The following is a 20,093-nucleotide window of genomic DNA, read 5'->3' as shown; positions in this document are numbered from 1 at the left end:
AGTCGCATGCCTCAGGGCTGCAGGGTATGCGGGACAAAGCATCGGCGTTGAGGTGGCTCCTCCCCGAACGATGTTGCATCTTAGAATTAAATTGCGCGAGGATCTCCAGCCATCTAGCCATCTGATTAGCTGGCTCTTTGAATGACATTATCCATCGTAGTGCACTGTGATCTGTCCTAATGAGAAACTCACGTCCAAGTAAGTGATGTTGAAATTGGTTGATGAATGTGACGATCGCGAGGAGCTCCCTTCGTGTCATGCAATACCTCCGCTGGGCCTTTGTCAACGTTTTGCTTGCGAAGGCAATCGGTCGCTCGAGGTACTGCACCGTGGACGAGTCCCACTGACGTTGGGACAATGTTGCTCCTCAAAATCCTTGAAGGAACAAGATTATAATTATCCAGTTTCGGATTCAGCACCTGCGAGATGTTAAATCCTTATTTGGCATTTTTATTTTTCATACACAGTCTTTATAAAAAGGTAGGATTTTAACATTTTGCCAGTAATACCATTTCCCAGCTATTTTGGCAGCCATCTGGAATATCTCAAAACCCTAAGAATGCAAGTGTTGCATCGTCTATATTTGAATTCAGCAACCTTGAAATAGGTAACACCATCATTTTTGTTCAATTTTCACTATTCCTAAGGAAATATATGGGAATTTCACTTTTTGGCAGCCATTTTGGCGGGTATTTTGGCAGCCATCTTGAATATCTCAAAACCCTGAAGGATGCAAGTGTTGCATCATGGATATTTGTATTCAGCAACCTCGAAATATAGGGTATAAAACCACCATTTTTTGTTTAATTTTCACCATTCCTAAGGGAACATAGAAGAATTTCAGATTTTGACGACCTTCTTGGCAACCATCTTGAATATCTCAAGGATATATCAAGGATGCAAGAGTTGCATCATCCAGATTTGGATTCAGCACCCTAGAAATAGGGTAAATCCATCAAAAACATCGGGCAGATGGCAAAGCAAAAAAAAAAAAAAAAAAAATCCCACTTTGGCACCCAGACTTTATTTATATCTGTTGTTTGTCCAACACAGAGATTTGGGCTGTGATGTTCAATAATGTTGAGTGTACAACTAATATTCAAACACTGTGTCGCTGCTGCAATGCGTGACAACTGATCACTGGTATGAGGCAGACTGATGTTGTATACATATTTCTATTTAACAGAACAATGACAATTTAAGCAATGAAATGATGAAAGGTTCTTAGGGGAATCTGTGTAATTGGAGCCATATTGTGTACTTCACTTTTTTGTATTCTTTGCCATCTTTTTTTTTTTATCACAGACTTTGGTCTCTTTATCATATACCATATTATCTTTTCATTTTTACAGTCTAGCATACATATTTGCTCTTCTCAATCTCCTTCTCTTTCTCTATCTCCTCTTGCTCTCATTTTATTTGTCTCTTTCTGTCTGTGTTTGTGGATCTTTTTTGACCCTTTAACCCACTACATATGGAATCAGATGTGGTTGGCATTCATTGCTGAGGGAATTAGATATGAGAGGTAATGGGTTAACATGATAATGGTACACATGTATTTATTTTTTTAGTTTGTGATTTGCTGTCTGTATTCAGCATTTTGTTTCTAAATGAAGAGTAGCTTTGGGTTTGTGGCATGACTGCAGTTAATGTGAAGGATTATCAAGTACTGTAGTTGGCACTTGGGAAATGTTAAAGCTGTGATCATTTATTGCAGACAGATATGATTCATAGTGTGTGCAGTTAAGAGTGTGTAGTTATCAATGCATGATTCTGGTTATGTCTGCAATCAAAGAAAACAAAACATGATAGTTACAAGACAAAGAAGATCAGTCTACATGTATAATGGATTCAAATTGCAGCAATGAAATGACGCAAATCTCTCGTTTGAAGAGGCTACACCCCAGTAAATAATGCCAGTGTATACCTTGGCAATCAATGACTTAAAAACCAAAGATATAAAACACCTGTTTCTTGACCCTGGCCTAATCTAAGCATCAGTCATCGCCACAGCGCCACAGGGGAGGGGGCACCGCGAGAGGAGGAGATTGTTTTGGTTTTGGCATGGGCTATGTAGCTCCAGGGAGGTGGAAGAAAGATGTCTTCCACCTCCCTGGTAGCTCCATGGTGCGTGTGTGTGTACGTGTGTGTGTGTGAGTGTAGACATTCAGCGTATGCAGACAGAGCATGCCTGTACTGCAGTGACCGGAACTATTGTCATTCCATTTTGTCTCTCCCCTTCTCCCTCCCCCCCCCCCCCCATCTCTCCCTCTCTCTCTCTCTCTCTCCCTCCCTCTCTCTTTCTCAGACAGCAGGCTGATTGAAACCAGGGAGGTAGTCTCACCTCCCTGTTGTAACTCACTGCCAAATAGCCGTACACGAACCTCAGTCTGGTTGTGTTTCAGGAAATAAAATTTGAACAAATTGACGTACTTTTTATTGAAATCAAGGTATTTAGTGGCAAAGAAGTTCTTTCACAAATTTTGTAGTTGTGTTGATTTTGGGCCTTTTTGTATATAATATCGATAGCTTTTATATCTCTTAGCATGATTGTCACAGAATCCTCATACTTTTTAAACTGTACATCAACATAAAAACTATTGCCGATCGCAATGATTATCATATCAATGCGCGAGTAAGGGCATACTGAGTATTGCGCATGTAGAGATGCATGCAGCTAGCTGGTGGTCGATTGTGTGCGTGTGTGTACGCATACATTACACATTGTCAGCACCGGCAAACTGGCAATGCTCTCCTTCTTATTCCTGTATTTTCGTTATTTACGGGTCAATTTTTTTCGTTCGAAATGTAAAATGGATGACCATAGAATTTCTCAATAGAATATAAAATTGAAAACTTTAAAAAGGATAGAGAAAATTGAGTTCACTTTGAATGGTCTGCCACAGGCAGATATCCTTATCATGCTCTTATGTAATACGACAGCTGCTGGAGTCATCAAACCCTGGCTTGGCCTCCAGGTTTGTCACGCCGAGCAGAAAGTTTATTTGCAATGGACAAGTACTTCGACTCCCAACTCTCAAACGACAAATATACGCACCCCACTTTGGAAAAACCCAGCTGGGGTCTCGCCTCAAACGAGGGATTGACGGCATGAGAAAATGCACCACATCAATTGTTTTATGTTTGTCATGTAAAACAGGCTACATGTATTACAATATCAACAAAACATAACAAAACAAAACAAAAACCCGAAACAGCAGCATTTTACCATGATGTGTAGTTTAACTTACAACAGTGAAGATCAGTGCAAAATCAAGAATTATATGTACATGCTGATATGTTTTTGTTAGGGGTGGTCTCTTATCCCATCTAAAGTTTGCTGATTGCCTGTCAGTCCTATATTTGTTATGAGATGAGATATCTTGCTTTTCTTTTTAGCTGGTCACATAAGAAGTGATATGTTATCTTCTGGTTGTATGATATTGGGATGTGCATGACAAACCACCAGCTTCAACTTTGTTTTGCTAGAGATGTACCTGGTATTACCGTCCTGTGATGATTACTGCGATTTGGTTATCACATCATGTGTCAAGAGTGTTTTCAAATCCATGCCGAAAGCCTTCTTGCTTTTGTCAGTCCGCCAATTTTTGTGACATGACGCAGACATCTTTCATGATGAAAAATACTAGTACCTCTAGCAGAAGGCATATATGTCTGCTGTAACTTACATGGTGAAAAGATGAGAGCAAATAATAAAACTTTGCAATTGAGAAAGTGCATAAAACTGGTCTCCTTTTTTCAGTGCTTTTCTTGTGACATAGTGGTCCTTGTAGAGACAGGCAGTGCTGGCATCAATCCCACCCCACAGTTCATACATGCCTCTTAAATATGTAATCAGAAGAATATGCTAGCATAGATCACATGTGGAACTCTTCTTTGCTAGGAGAATAATGTAGGAACGTATGGCAGATTAAACTCTGACCTCATTTGGATATTTTTCCATTTGTGTTAATTGTGTTTCTGTCTGTGTCTGTGTGTGTGTTTGTGTTGCGTTTATTTAGTTTTTTTTTTTTTTAAGATTGCATATTTGTATAAAGTATGTTTATATTTAGTATATTGATGATATCTACATGGGACAAAACAAATATTAAGAGTGTGACATTGCATACAATATCCATGCTACCTCCCACAACAGCACATATTGACCGATTCGGGTTCGTTGAGGGCAGCAGACATTTTACGGCACAGGGCGCAGCCATAGTGGGTGTATCAGCCGACCCCCCCTGCTCTCCCCCACCCCCGGGCAACATGTTTACACGCACTTGTAACAAAGGTTCGCGCACTAAGCAAGCATTCGCTCACTCAGTACGAGACGCCTATTGGCTAAAGCAGTTTTTCATTCTGCGCGCGTGCTAATGTAGGGAGAGGGGTGGGGGAGTGCGGAGGGGGGGTCGGCTGATACACCCACTATGGCTGCGCCCATGCCAAAAATACACATAGCGCGTCACAGAATCGGTCAATAGGTTATTCCTGACAGATCAGAGAGGGTGTACTTTACACAGTGGCTTCCAATATATCCAGCATGGCTAAGGTTGGCTTCAAAATGTCTGTCTATTCCCGTGCTTCTGAAGGGGGAAGGGGCACTGACATTTACTAAATTGTTAATGTCTACAAAAAAAACTGGCATTCTAGGTGTGAATTAGTAGTTTAGCACTTCATTCATTCAATCCAGTTTGGGAAAAGGAAAATTTGAGAATTTCTATTCTCAAGTATGTCAATAAACTACAGTACTTGCTGATACATTTGCATTTTTTCTATTTTTTTTTTTTCGGTGAAGGAAAAAATGAGAAGCATATTAGAAATGTTTGTCCCAGACATGTATTTAAATGAATATATTCCAACTCGTGTATTGCATGATTGTGCATTTTGCTAATATCATGTATGACATCTTCTAGTTATTTTTTCATTATTCAGAATATCCTCTGGGTGTTCGAGTTTGAATGATTTTATCACTCTCTCCCAGTGGCTATCACTAGGGTTTCAAGGCACAAAAGGCAGCAGGCAAAGTAAATACATATACAGTTGAACCTCTCGTATCCGGACAAGTCGGGACCGGGGCTCATCCGGATAAGGGATTTGGCCGGATACTGGAGACTCAATGCTTTATACATGTACATACATTGTATACATACAATCGTACACATGTACTGATGTAGCCCATTGTAGTACCACATGTAGTGATGTGTATACTGCAACCTTTTCATTGTTACACTCAGTAACAGACCCCAAAATAGAGGTTCGTGTTTGCAAGAATGAAATCATTTTCTTTTATAAATTCTTGGAATGATTTACCTAAATAATCATTAAGAAATGTATCAAGTAGATCTTGAAAATAAACCGTACTCAGCAAAGTCGACTGTAGGTCACCATTGTTAGATTGAGTTGGGAATCCCCCTTTCCTCCCGTAATTATTTAAAAAAATCACGGCGAGATTGCGTCCGTATAATAGAGAGATCCGGATAAAGGGAGGCCGGATAAGAGAGGTTCAACTGTATCACAAAACAACTTCATTCACACTCAACGATCTTTGCTATCATTCATACAGAACACATACACACAGTCTGGTCTACAACTTCAAATTTCAGCATGCTGTATGGAAAAAGTCTCTTGATCCCTTGAAGCTTGCAAGTAAAACAATGTTTTATGGTGCTGTGTTTGCCTTACTCTTGAACACTGGATCACTGAGCTGAAATCAAGGGATAAAAATTCTTCCATCCAGATTTGGGTAGGTTTGAGGACTTTTTCGAGTCTTTTTCAAAATTTCTTGTTTCCTGCATGCCAACATTTATTACGTCTACAGGATGTCGCATTTAGATTGTTTAATATTTTTGTGATACTAAAACCCATCATGTACCACCCTGCATACATACACACATGTACCCATGCATCTGCACGGACCATCCAACTAGTCGTAGACAACTGGGTTTATCTCTAAGGCCTATAGCAAAAATCAAATCATCCATTGCAAGACCATGCATGATAATTAGTACACATGTAACACAAACAACCACTCATTTCTAGATATTACCTTTTTTTATTATACAATTTTGTGGTAAGGAAAATTATTGTATTACACTTTGTTTTTCTATACCATAATTCACAAATTATCTGCCGTTCGTATAAACAACAGAAATTCAAAGCATGTACAAACAAATAATCACTTCTTGTATAAGATACTACCGGCAAAACATGAAAAAATGTTAACATTTCATAATTTCAAACTCTGCTTCTTTTCATTGCTTACATGAAATAAATCAATCAATGCTGTGTCTTCAAAATGTCACAAAATCATTCAAGTAGCCACACTGTTCAACGAAGTCAGATGTTCTCCACTGCTGGCAAAGGCAATATGTTTTTGCCCCAACATACACCTATTGCAAATCAAATCATTTGGATGATAATATTGATGACGATGTTCATGATGGTGATGATGGTGATGATGATGGTGCTGGAGATGATGATGATGATGAATGATGATGGTGATGATGAGGGTGATGATGGTGATGAAGATGATGAAGATGATGATGATGATGATGATGATGATGATGATGATGATGATGATGATGATGATGGTGATGATGATGATGATGATGGTGGTGGTGATATTGATGGCAGACCTCCAAATCATGCTCAATTTGGAGGAAAGAATCTAAATTTTGTTCATTCCCAGCTCTTGTTTCAATATGAGTCTCCTATTTTTCTGGATATTTTTACTACATACTCCTCTGGAAACTGCTCTTTCTTCCCTACTTTTGAGCCTACAGTAATAATCCATATTTTTCAGTCAAAAAGGCTGGGAGCTCTGCAACAGCGATGACAGTGATGATGGTGAGGAGATTATGAAGACAATTATAAAAAGGATGATAACAAAATGCATCAGGCAGTCTTCAAATCAATGACATACACATACTTCTCTCTATATGGGTGCTCATTATTTACATCCATCAGAATACCAGAACTAACATGTGCATTATGTGTCCTAAAAATTTGGCATTGTAATTTTGCCATATGCTTGCAGTGACCAAAAAATAAAAAAAATAAAAATAAAAATATATATTTTTAAAAATATGTCTGCAAAGGCACAAACAGTAACAAAAACTTATTCTGTTTGTGTGCCTCAGGGACAAAAATAAAGGCATCTAATAATATCCCATTCACTGACCATACATGTTCTGGTGTAACTTCTCACATTTCTAATGGCTTCCAAAAATTAGCAAAAAATGCTTACTGTTTTCTTTGACACCAAAGTGTTGCAGTTAGACTGACAACTGCTCAATTATACGTTGTAGCTGGCGCTGCAGTTGACTGCAGTTACAAATATTATGAGAAAACAAGTAGGCCTATCTGGTATTTCTGTGTTATATAATCTTCCTAAGAACGGAAGGAATCTTGTGCATATGTACTGAGCAAAGTCGGGCCTGGGTGCACACAGGAGTAGGGTTGTTTTTTTCTTTGTTTGTTTGTTTTTCCGTGTATCCCTCTAAGGGAGTAACGGTTCATTGGGGGGAGCTGCTTTGGTAAGTATTTGGGACTCCAAATTCTCCAGGCTCTAGTGCTCAAGTAGTTGCTGCCAAGTAAATAACTACAATGTATCAACGAACAGTGGCGAGCCTTTAAGTTAGACATCCTTTTTTCATATATCTGTTTTAAGTCCTTGTGTATTAATAACTAGTAGCATGCACAGTCATATAAAAAATTAAAGACACTTTAGCAATGAACAAAGTTTTGCAGTGGACTGGTGATGTCAAGGACTATTTTGTTGAGTCTGTTCTCTGAGCAATGGAATAAGGACCTAGAACAATGGAACGAGAATATTACTAGTGGCAAAGCCTCGAAGATGCCCCGCCCATAGCAGAGTGTAGTAAGAGGGCTGGAGGGAAGTGGTCAGCTGTGCCAGACCTGTTTTTGTTTTCTTTTTTTTCTTCTTCTTCTTGGGGGGGGGGGGGGAGATGAGGATGCCCACAAGAGAGAGGCTCTGCCTACAGTGTAGTTCAATGTGATATGCATCTTATCCATATTTATCACCCTGTGTATACTTCTGTGTTCTAGCTGGGCCATTATATTTGGTTGGTTGTTTGAAGAAAGGGGAGAGCAAGCCATCAAATTCATGGATTGGATATGTCAAATACTAGTATTCTCCTGCCTCCTGTTTCTAACAGGTCGACTTATCAACCCAGAAAAATCCCTTGATACCAAGGAACAGGAATATACTGTATAAATTCACATATCTACTGGTACCCCATCCCCCCCCCCCCCCAAAAAAAAAAAGCAAGGAACATGCAGATTTATGCAGTCCAATGTGTAAGGATGCTGTTTAAACATACAAAATGCTTGAGTTGCATGGCTTTCACTGGGAATAACTTTGCTGCTGATCATTCAAATGTCATGTAGTAAGTAGCACAAGGATTTTTTTTTTTCGCTTCTAAAGAAAGTAAACAAGAATCTTCCAAATTGGTTCCACAAATCTCATTCAATGTACCAGCCAGGGTAGTACTTAATTCAGTACAGAACTAGGCAATGTATTTATGTGCCGTTCCACAGTATTTGTTATTAGCAAAAGCTTAAGTATGTATGCACTCTGAAACCACTAAAACAAGTATAAAGCACTTCAACTAGCTAGGTCACATTACATACATGTAGGGGATGTGCACCTTGTAGTTCGCCATATTATGTTTTTGTACATGAGTGTCACATAAAGGCATTGGTATGACTTGCCTATGTGAAGCTTTGGCAATGGATGAGTTAAAATACTGTTGAGGGTCAAAGAAGAATGTGAATCACGGGTTTGCCTGTCCTTGTATAATCTACTCTTTTGCACACAGATTTACATACTTGAGCAAGCATTGACAAAAATGTACTAAACCTTTTCACTTTCACACTTTTTTCTACTTAAGACTTGTTTGGTCGCTTTAAGGATGCAATAGTTCCTTTGCAATAAGTCAACCTCAAGCACAAGAGCTTCTAACACCATAGGATGTTACTGAATGCATTGATATGTGTTTTCAAATGGTAGCCACCCACTTTAGATGTCCCTGAAAAGAATAAACAATTGCCTTTGAGTCAGAAAATGTTGGGAACTTTATATAATTGTGCAATCATGATTAAACTCTCAATAAAATGAAGTATCAAATGTTGTCTTTTGTGATCATTCATCAATTTACACTTAATTTCTATAACACAATTCTGAAAGGCACAGTGCTATATTTGGCAAAACCTCCCGAAAACTTGTCAAACACATCAGCAGAATGTCTAAAGAGAAAGGTCCACATGAGAAATGATCACACCAGCTTTTTAAGTCTCTGGCTCAGGTGAGTTAACATTGAGGAAATATCTGTGGGATGAAATTCATGTACAGTGCACTCCCGTTATAACAAACACAGTTATAATGAAATTCCAGTTACAACGAAGCAGAAATTCAGGCCGCAACATTACCCACTCTATGTATTTTTATTGTTTATTTGTTCAGTTATGACGAAATCTTGATACAACGAAAGAAAACTGCCAGTGGCAGTCCCAAGGACTTCATTATAATGGGAGTCCACTGTATCTTAATGTATATTGCTCTCAATGAGGATAAAACCTTACACAGTAATCCAATGAGGGATGCATTAATAGTCAAAACTAATGTGACCATCAGTAGTACTTGTTCCTTGTTACCAGGGTTAAACAATGATGCACAAATTTAATCACATGTGAACTATATAATACTGCAGTCTGAATGGTGAATATTGTTTGGATACTATAGACTGAACACTTTGTGTACAATTGTATTTGTATGCGTTTGCGCTCTTTGTGGAATTGATGAAAAAAAAAAAGATAGAGAAAAAAAAAACATTTGCAGCATGTACAGACTGTACACCTACCATCATCAGCAGACCAACATTTCACAATGATAAACAATGTCAGTTGCTTCACGGAGCCAGCAATTACAGCATACCAAAAAGCATGGGAAAGTTGAGACCTTTGAGTGCTTTTTGAATCCTCAAGTGTCCCCCCCCCCCCCAATTTGCTAAAATCATGTTTACATGATCTGCTGCATCTTTCATTGCTTTAAAAATTCGAATAACAACCTCTGCGAGTTAAGATCTGGTACTTTTTCCCCTCTTCCAAGGGGCAGCCAAGATGGGTAAGCTATTTTTCCACATCAATTCTCATTTTGTCACAGATAATCCGTCATCCCAAAGAATGTGAAATAAACACTCGAAACCCACCACTATCTATTCAGTCCAACACTTCAGTGATCATGCGCCGGGAGGAATTAAGTACAAAAGTGGGCCTTTTTCAACGCATCATCAAATAGAAACTGCCCTTGAAGACAGATAATGACTGAAACCACTGTGTTTGGATTAAATGGAACCACTGTGTTTAAAATTAAATGGACTGCGACATAAAATTCTTGGGAACCAGGAGTTTAACTACTCTTTATGTAGAGCATCTGTTGGTGACACGTGATTTCTTCCACAAGCAATGACATCAATGCAAATCAAAACATCACTGTAATGGCTCCAAGCACCCTTCAGGGGTGAAGGCATGAACACATACAACTTGTACATTGTAAATATGCACAGACAGTCTGTATCTTTTCACTCTAAATTGAACATTTTACAGCACATCTCAACTTTGTTCGCGTCTGATTCTGTCATGTGCTAAAAGTCAAGGCAAGTAGCGTGTAAGGTGATGCAAAGGTCACGTCACAAAGACATGTATGGGCATTGTACCTAGGGGTGTTGGGGATGTCACATTCAATGGCTTTACTGGCATTCACTTGCGTCATAATTTTCTTGACATGTCCTATATAATTTGCACAAACTTTGGTTGATATTTTGATTTGATTTCAACATGGACCTACTTCCACGATTTCAAACTTATAAAAGCACAACTTTTCTTCCAGGAATAGCCTTTTTCTAAGAAAGAGGAAAAACAAAAATATTTGGAATCACATGAATGATACTCCTTATCTCACAACTGCTGAACAGCTTGATCCCTAAAATTGATTCACAAACCTTTGTTTAAAAAAAAGCTGAAAAAGCTTGATGGAAACTATATACTAGTAACTTGTTACAACCACAAGTTTGTTCTCTCACTTTACAAGTACAACAAAATTGCATACTACATATCAGCTTTACAATAGATGCAAAACAATAAAGTAGAAGCTGCTGTACAAAAATGCCATTTACTTTGCAATTCGATATTATAACCAAATCTTGCATCTAAAGATTTATTCAAGCATAAGGCAATCAATGATAAAGGGTACTTCTTGTGACCACAAAGTCATTTACTGAGATGCAGTACAAGGATGCTCTGCATGAGTGTATCTGTGTCTGTCTGTGAGTGCCAGAGTGTGTTTGTCTGTTTGGGTTTTTTTTTCATAACAGTAAAGCCAATGAAGCATTACTTGGTGACCCAATGTTGTACATTATCTACATTAAAGACAATCAATCCTCTGTGTCCAATTGATGAGATGTACTCTTGTAAATGAGTACTGTAAAACATGATATATTCGTGGCACGAAATTTTCGCGAATTGCCACTTGCGTTCAATGCATATAGTGTAGATAAGAAATTTCGTGAATCTTGGCGCTCGCGAAATTCGCGAAATTAAAATGCAAGTGAACATTCCTCGTTTTACAGTAATCACTTGAGGAAAGTCCAAGCAGAGTGTCCAGACTTGTTAAAATACTAGTAATGCTTTCATAGGGAAGACATTTTGAGGTTATGTGTTGATGTGAAAGATGCCGGGCAACATCTGACCCTGCGCTCTACATGCATGGCTGTAGAACAATTGAACATATAAACACTGCCCTCTAGCTTTGTGGGAGCAAATTGTGACATCACTTTGAATGGCTTTACAACATACAAACAGACAAACAAACAAACAAGATTAAAAAAAGATCAATGCTGTAAGCTGATGATTGCATCTATTCCTCAATATATTCACATAGATTTGTATACAAAAACATGTTTGGCAATAAGTGGGATCATGAGATAGTATTAAAATGTGGTTTCTCTGGTTTGTCACTATGAGGTTGCATTTTGCAGTATACCTTCCTGCAACCAGTGGAAGCAAACACGAGTCACTGGTCTATACATTATAACAGTGAAAGGGGATGAATTATAGCATGTAACGATGTAAAGTGACCTAACGTCCATTCTGAATGCCTGGCTGGGTGTGCCACAAAGAAAATTGCTCACAAAGTCTGGATATTGGGGCAAATCTCTGCACACAAGATCCTCTGCAACATGTAACATTACCACAAATGAAAGCTATTGAGATGGTTGGTACAAAGTGTATGTTTTTTGCTTTACCAGTATGCAATCGCATTGAAGTAGTTACACTGTCCATTACACTATTCATGATAAACTTTCAGCTACATGTACATGTACAAATGCAGCTGTATTTCCACATCATCTATCTGAAAACATAGTAATGAGCAATGAGAAATAAATGCAGTCTGAGAGCACTTCAAATCAAACCTTCCTCGGTTGTTCTTACAATGCAAAAATGAACAAACTGTGCACTGTTTAGTCTGTCTCCATAGCAACACCTACAAAATGAATGGTAGTGACAGGCACACAACTACACAATATCACTTGTACTTTTTCTACAATGCTTTAGTAGCAGCATTTGAGGGATTGCACAAATATGTTCTATAAAGTATGCATACTCTATAGGCATGTCAAATCAATGACTAAATCAAGGAAATGCTACAGAAAACATCTGTTAGGCACATATACATTGTACCCTACAATGAATGGAGACACTGTAAACCATTGCTCAACCATACACCAAGTAACAACAATGGTTTCTCAAAACAATTCTGATGCATCACTTTGTCCAACTGACATGGTTCTATAATATTCCAATCATGCTTCATTTGATCAGGGAACCATTAGGTGTCAACTTCATCAGCCTCTCACAAAATCATTGAGCAAAGTATGATTAGTCAATCTGGACATATATGATTTAAAAAAAAAAAATCAATGTATCAACCTAGAAAAATACACTGCATCTTTTATGAAGTCTACCAATGGAATGCTTGTATTCGAACATAATTTTCATCCCAAGACAATCCTACAATTTTCTCAAAGTTGATTACTTGATAGACTTGCCGTACCTGCATCACTTGCCAAGTTTGATGAGCGTACTTAAGATATTTCAATTTTAAGTGAGAGTGAAAGTAAATCCATCCTGACCTTTGACCTCTGCCCTCTATGAAGCCCCTGCCCCAAAAAGTTAACCAGCAAATTGCATCATGCATCAAAGTTGGCAGCACAAGATGACATACAAAATATGTATGTAATTCCCATAAAGGTGTAAGGCTAAATTCACATGAATCCTTCACTTTGACCTTGATTTTGTCGCATTTGGACTGTAATCAAAAGTCACTTTAATACCCTGTCATGCAGTGCTTATGATCGATTTTTTTTTTGAGTTGTTCTGCAAATATTAGCCCGGCTGGACTGAATGACGATCATAAAAAGATAATGATGCCTCCAGTATCCTCGGTGATGAGGCAAAACAACAGCTAAATTTATTGTCGGACAAAATTTCTGTAAAATGACTTTTCTTCAGACATTTCTTCCTCCTCATGAGAAGTACTACGATTGGTCTCTTTATACTTTGACAAAAGAAAATAAAAATGTGAATAAAACCTACACTGTACCTCTGAGACAGAAATACAAATTACAGATATCTAACATGGTCAGCATGGTCATAGAGAAAAGTAAAATTACCCACATTGTTGTATCTCTCCACTATATCTGCACACTGCCCACACTGATAAGGATGTCTTTCTGAGCATGAGAGAAATTTATACATGGTAGTCAGAAAACTGAATTGATGTGATTGAGGCATCACATGATCTGCCAATCATTTACAAAATGCAATCTGCACCCCAACTTTGGAAAAATCATTACGAGAAGTGCTGCAACACCTTTTAAAAAGAGTAAAACACATAGCATCTGTGGTAAGTCATTGATCCATTCTTATAAACACTTGGAGAAAGTCTGAATACGATACAAGTGTGAAACATACTGAATACATGTTCTCAATTTTCTATCAAATCTTCACTGTGATATTCTAAGGTGGTAATCTGGTCCAAAGAATTTCTTTTGTGTTGCATACGTGATTTAAAAAAAAAATCAACGACAAAAAATGAAGTGTGATTAAAATATGTAATAAATGGCCCACATACTTGAGGCTAACTCCATAATCTCATCACCAATGAGGATTTCTCTGTGGTAACATTCACTTGGATAATGGCCAAAGTAGCAGTAGTAGCAGAAGTGTTCAGCAGTGTTGTAATTGACTTCATGAAGATAAAATCAATCTTATAATGCCTCAGAAATGGAGATGAGTGCAGCAAATCTATATGAGAGTGATACAGATACAATCTATAAGTACATTTGTGTGGTTGTGCATTGCTTAAACTGGGGAATGTATTTCATGGAGACACATGCTATAGACTTGTGAAGCAGCAAAAAACACACAAAAAAAGTGCGGGTGGGAGAATGGATGCCACTTCAAGGGGGAAAAAAGAGACTTTTCAAAAAACACAGAGAGAACCTGAGCTGAAAAAAAGAAAACAAACAACAACAAATGTGATATTTGATCACTTGAGATGACTGGATTCTATGCATACCAGCTAAAACCTGATTTAATCCACATTGACATCAATATTGTCCAAAATAGATTCACAAACAGGCATTGTTTATCCTCAAATTTACCAAAATGTGTACCAAAAAGGTTATAGTCATATTTTGCAAGTTTGGACACAACACCTATTTCTGACAATTTCCACTTGCTTGTAAAAGCATGACAGCACCATAAAATCAGTAGCAATAACTGAATTGATTGCAGAGGCTAAAAACATCAATCATACCAAATTTGTATCTCCAGCCAAACCACAGTAATTCTTCAAAACAAGTGAATAAAAAAATGAAATGTAAGGGCAACAGTTCCCTAATTGGCACTATACATGTAATTAATTGCTTCACATCAGTCATAATGACGGTGGCTTTGGGGCTTCTGCACATGGAAGTATCACCATTACTTTACTTCAAAAGGGAACCGACAGCACACCCCTCCCCCTCCTCCTCCCCCTCCTCCTCCCCCTCCTCCCCCCCCCCCCCCCCCACACACACACACACAGACATGTAGACCTGCTTTTTCCTTTGGCATTATCAAGGCTGCTAACCAACATCCACATCAGGGAGATTATAAAGAGCAATCATGGACACATTTACATGTTACATGCATTCGATCCCTGAACCAGGATGATTTTAACATTCTATTATCCAGACATAAAGAAATGTTGATGTTTTCAGGAAGCTTCAAGCCCAATCAGTGAAACTTGGCAGCTGTGAAATACTCATTCCCACATATACATGTTTGGATACTCTTGCACAATACCAATCATCAAGGCATAGAAAACATTTGATATGATTCCATTCATTTCTCACTACAGAAAGTGACAAAGGAGTGTCTTTGGCTTCCCTTCTGTTCATTACAAGTCTGAGAGAAGTATTTATAGAAAATAACACAAAAACAGACAAAAAAAAAAACCTTTTATCAAGACGCCACTTAGGAGGGTCGGCTCTGGGTTCTTCTTCTTTTTTTCTTTCTTTTTTTTATACATATCAAACAACCGCTTCCACTTTAAGAGCATTGTATCAAGCAAGCCATGACAGCGCTGCGTGGTTCACTAATCATCCTTCCCTTCCTATTCCACTTTCTTGACGGCTTAGTAAGTCATGCAACTATTAGGCAGCAAGGTACGCATAGCTGTCTCTTTCTGCAAGTCACAACATAGAATTTCTGTACACATAAGCAGACCCATCCATCATACGTCATTTGCTACTAACAGCTAAACTGTGACATAGATTCTGTTCACTCGACGAGGTATATGTGAAAAAATACAAACTGTACTTATTTTCCCATCTGAGCTGGTCAACCTGTTTACTGTCGCCTCTGAGTTGTACGAAAGGAGGAAAAAGAAGAGGTAGGAATAAGACTACGACACTAAGAGATGAAGACCCCGCGAAAACCAGTCCTGCATCCCTCCATCTGCTGTAGCTACAGAATGTTATGTACAGATGTATACAAAACAAAAAGGGGGAATGCTACGCAGTAGGAAAGCCTCATCAGCCAATCACGTGAGCTCACTGTATTCTGTGCCACCGTGATTCGGCAGGCCTAGTCTGACCACGCCCACAGATCGATCCTTGGAGGCAGTCACTAAGTCTGGATAAAAAAATGTCAGTGAAGGAAACATGAGTTGACACTTTAATATCGCACTTTTAAAACAAGATGCAAGTTGAAATATCATTATTCTTATGAAAAGGAAATGTTCAAACCTCTTTTATTGACATTCTATGCTCCATTTAATCTGGTGCCACTGAAAAAGCAAGCAAACAAACATTTCTGTTGGGACCAAAACGTAAGAATTCTCTAATTTCTTCCAGTGCCAGAATGCCATAATGATGGAAGCTTGTTGGATTGGTATTTGTCTTCTACCTGTATATCATCATCATGCTTATACACCATCATTCTCTATACAGCACACACAAGTCATGTATAAAAACATGCCTCATCATAACATTATAGAATTCAGAGGTCTTTGATTACATCCTACCAAAACAGTTCTTGCAAAGCTAATATTGAAGGATATTTACTCTTTTATTATTTTTTTTTTCAATGACAACAAAATATCCAGTGCACACACCAATCTACCCAATCTCTTCATTTTACCCTACACTTCTAAAAAAAAGAAAAAAAAAGAAAAAAAAGAGAGAAATAACTGATGCATTTGTGGGGCAAATCAAACTCAAAATGACAGACTTCTCATGCTAGAGAAGTATCAAATCCAAATCAAGTTGTCCTGTGGACCAAAAGACAAATGGTCCATCACTATGCAAAAAATACTTTTATATAAAAGACAGTGACAAGCTTGAAAACTGGCAACTCGGAAAGTTGCATCACGATCTTGAGGTGTACCACTTTCTCTATAGACAGGAACCCCCATTGTTTCAAGTCCATATTGTTTCATCCACAGTGGCTTGAAACGTGATTGAAATGGCCATAGGGAACATGGTGAATTTGTATCATTCCCACGATTAGTTTAAAAGGATACACTCATCATACGGTGAGATGTCCATATCCTGAACGTCGGCCTTGTGTCTGAAGAGTTCCCCAAGGTATTTGTGGCAATCTGGATACCGTCTATACCTGCCAAGAAAAGAAAAAGAAAACAAAGCCACAGGATAGCTTAACATTAATGTGAACATGATATGTTGCATCCTTTTGGATACTGTAATTAACTCATTAGCTGACACACAGGCAGAGAAGCATTTTTAGAGACTTTCGAATATTGTCACACCTCTCTCCTGCTTGAGCACCAGAGAATGCTGGCCTAATGCAACAAGAGGCAAGAAGAATAGCAAAAGATGCTGTCTTGTGGACTACATGCCCAATTCCTGTCATGAAAATGTTTCTTGGTGTGGTTCGTAAAAGGCAGGTCTGCATTAAATCAAGTTACACATGTACAGTATACGTCTATGGCAGACCTACCAAGTCTCACTTGTAAGGGGTTTTTTTCATGCTCAGATACCTTATAAGCTTTTTTGAAGACCTCAGTGGGGGGGAAAAAAATAAATGAATAAAAAAATAAAAAAATGGATTTGTAAGTCCTCAAAAGTCACATTTGGTAACAATCTTTATATTCATCAGAATATGTCAAAATATAATGTTTAGTGTTCATAAGATGGCACGATTTCCAGCACCTTATTGTTGATGATGGGAACCCCCTCCCACCCTCGAGGTTCAAATACTCATTTTTATTTGGTGTATCAATGATGGAAAGTATTTTCTCTGGTTTTGGATGATATATAAAATAAGAGATCTTCTGAATCAAACATGAAATAATAGTATACGGAAAAATATTTCATGGCATGGGTAGCGAATCACCACTGTTGAAGGGGGAAGGGGTAGTTTGCGATCATTCACCAGCATATCACAATCGGATCCAATGTTACCATGTGTAATAGTCTAACACTAACAGTGACAGATACTTCGCAATGTTGAAGTATAGAACAAGGCAGGACTAGCAGGTGGGTGTCTATGACAACCACAAGAGTTGATCACATCACAGCCAACATCGCCAGTACTTTATGGGATCCATATTGACCAACTCGTCAGGTTCAGCTGAATATATATAGCCAACAGTGAATAGTGAATACATATTATTCAGTCATCAGAAGAGCAGGTATCCAACTGGCTTAGATTTTGTTTCCTGGCTAATTGATAGCCACAACTCCCTAAGAACCTTCTAATGACTTGATGTCACACTATATTACATATTTCAAATCCTGTTTAACGTGATCTCTCAACTCTTTAATCTCAAACCAGTAATGGAAAGTTTGCCGGAGAGTGCTAAGCTTTTACCTTTTGATATTCATTGATGCTCAGGTATTGGTACTCAATACTTCACAACTCTACAGTCAGTATAGCATGCAGATCATTGAGAAACTCATTGCATGTTCACAATAATGACAACAAATTCAAACATTTGTGATCAGGGTCGGTGTGGTATTGTTCCAATATTACAATGTGAGTGTACCACACAGGGACAGCAGGGGAAACATTATTCTACTGGCAGAGCCATACCAAAGCATCAAATGGTTATGTTTAACTATGGAGGCGGAAAAGCCACTAAACCTCTTTGGTTAAACCCTTTACCTGCACAAGCACTCAGTTTAACTTGCCAAGGTTTTTCTGCAGCATTCAGTGGGTCTTATCCAATTCTGACCTCATCTAAAAGTTAGCAGGCCTTCTCAGACATGCCTCATCAGTACAACAGAAAGACCATGGTGACAAAAAAAAAAACCAAAAAAAAAATGGATTATGTAGGGGATAAGATAATCTGTGTTCAATGACACCTCATTCTTTCACACTAGTCACTCTGGGAATCATCCGGGTGATGCAACAGGGAATCATCCGGTGATCAAACCGGGGAATCAAAAGTGGAACACCCGCAAAAAAAAAGTTTCTGAGTTCCCGATTAAATTTCTCTCATCCTCCCTTCTACAATGGAAGTATGAGTGATGCTGCGTATGCCTGCAACAGCTTTCTTTAAACAAATGTATTCCGAGTTCCCGATTGAATTTCTCTCGTCCGCCCTTCTACAGTGGAAGTATGAGTGATGGCGCACATGCCTGCAACAGCACGAAGACAGTGTTGGCATACTGACCTTCACTTTTCACCTAGCAGGAGTCTACCTGCAATATCTTTCACACTTCAGCTTCACCATGGAATTCCGGGAGACACTCGGGAGTTTAGCAAGGATGGTTCAAGGGTAAAATTTCTGAAAGGTCAACCCCTGTATTTTACCGCAGATCTCATCGACGAGACCTTTATTACAAGATCTCCCAGGTATGCCCAGGTGAAATTTGCTCAGTGTGAAAGGGGTATCAGACAGCTGTGCCCAGCAAAGAAAGCGTAAGGAGTGGCTGCCCACGGCACCATACACGCATCAGTGCATCTTGGAGTATTGATGGGGAAGAAGGCTTTCAATTATTTTCTTTCTATGAAACTTCGGGCACTATAATGCAAATTTAGTGAAGTGTAGCACACAATGGAGTTGAAAGGAATGCAGGGTTTTCTTCTGGGAGGTGCATCTGAAAAAGACTGAGAACTGAATTCTATCATAGACATAAGAGGTTTAGGGAGTGTAGTTAGGGTAGTGCTTTATACCCATTGTGGGAGTGTGATATTAACTCATTTCGGCTTTGATTGTTATCTCTGACTGACTACTGGTAGAGACCAAAATTCTTAGGGTGTTGCTTATTACTGCTCTCCAGTGGAGCTGACATTTAATTCACATTCAAATCCTGCGAACTTTTTCCTTGTGACCAGCTAAAAGGATAACAACAAATGTAATCATCTCGGATCAGGACACTTCATCTCCGATAAACCCTCACAGTATTTAATATAATCTGACAGTAATATTGGACGTGTCATCCTTGACGGACACCTGTCGCAGAAGGAGAGGAGAGTAGAGCGAGTGGCGACCACAC

General features: G+C 38.6%; 1 protein-coding gene across 1 annotated transcript in view; it reads right to left on the bottom strand.

The window, feature by feature from the left end:
* Positions 1–15,270: 15,270 nt before the first annotated feature.
* The window catches only part of LOC140240176 (uncharacterized), a 59,320-nt gene continuing 54,497 nt past the window's right edge, over positions 15,271–20,093 (bottom strand). The window contains exons 12-13 of the mRNA XM_072319978.1: positions 17,153–17,247; positions 15,271–16,263 (exon numbers count right to left, since the gene is read on the bottom strand). Of these exons, the coding sequence (XP_072176079.1) occupies positions 16,172–16,263; positions 17,153–17,247 (187 nt within the window). The 3' untranslated portion in view covers positions 15,271–16,171. The remainder of the gene's footprint in view (positions 16,264–17,152; positions 17,248–20,093) is intronic.

This window comes from Diadema setosum, chromosome 2, assembly GCF_964275005.1.
Source record: "Diadema setosum chromosome 2, eeDiaSeto1, whole genome shotgun sequence".
Taxonomy (NCBI): Eukaryota; Metazoa; Echinodermata; class Echinoidea; order Diadematoida; family Diadematidae; genus Diadema; species Diadema setosum.
The sequence above is the reverse complement of the archived record's forward strand: the minus strand, read 5'-3'. Positions and strand labels throughout refer to the sequence as shown.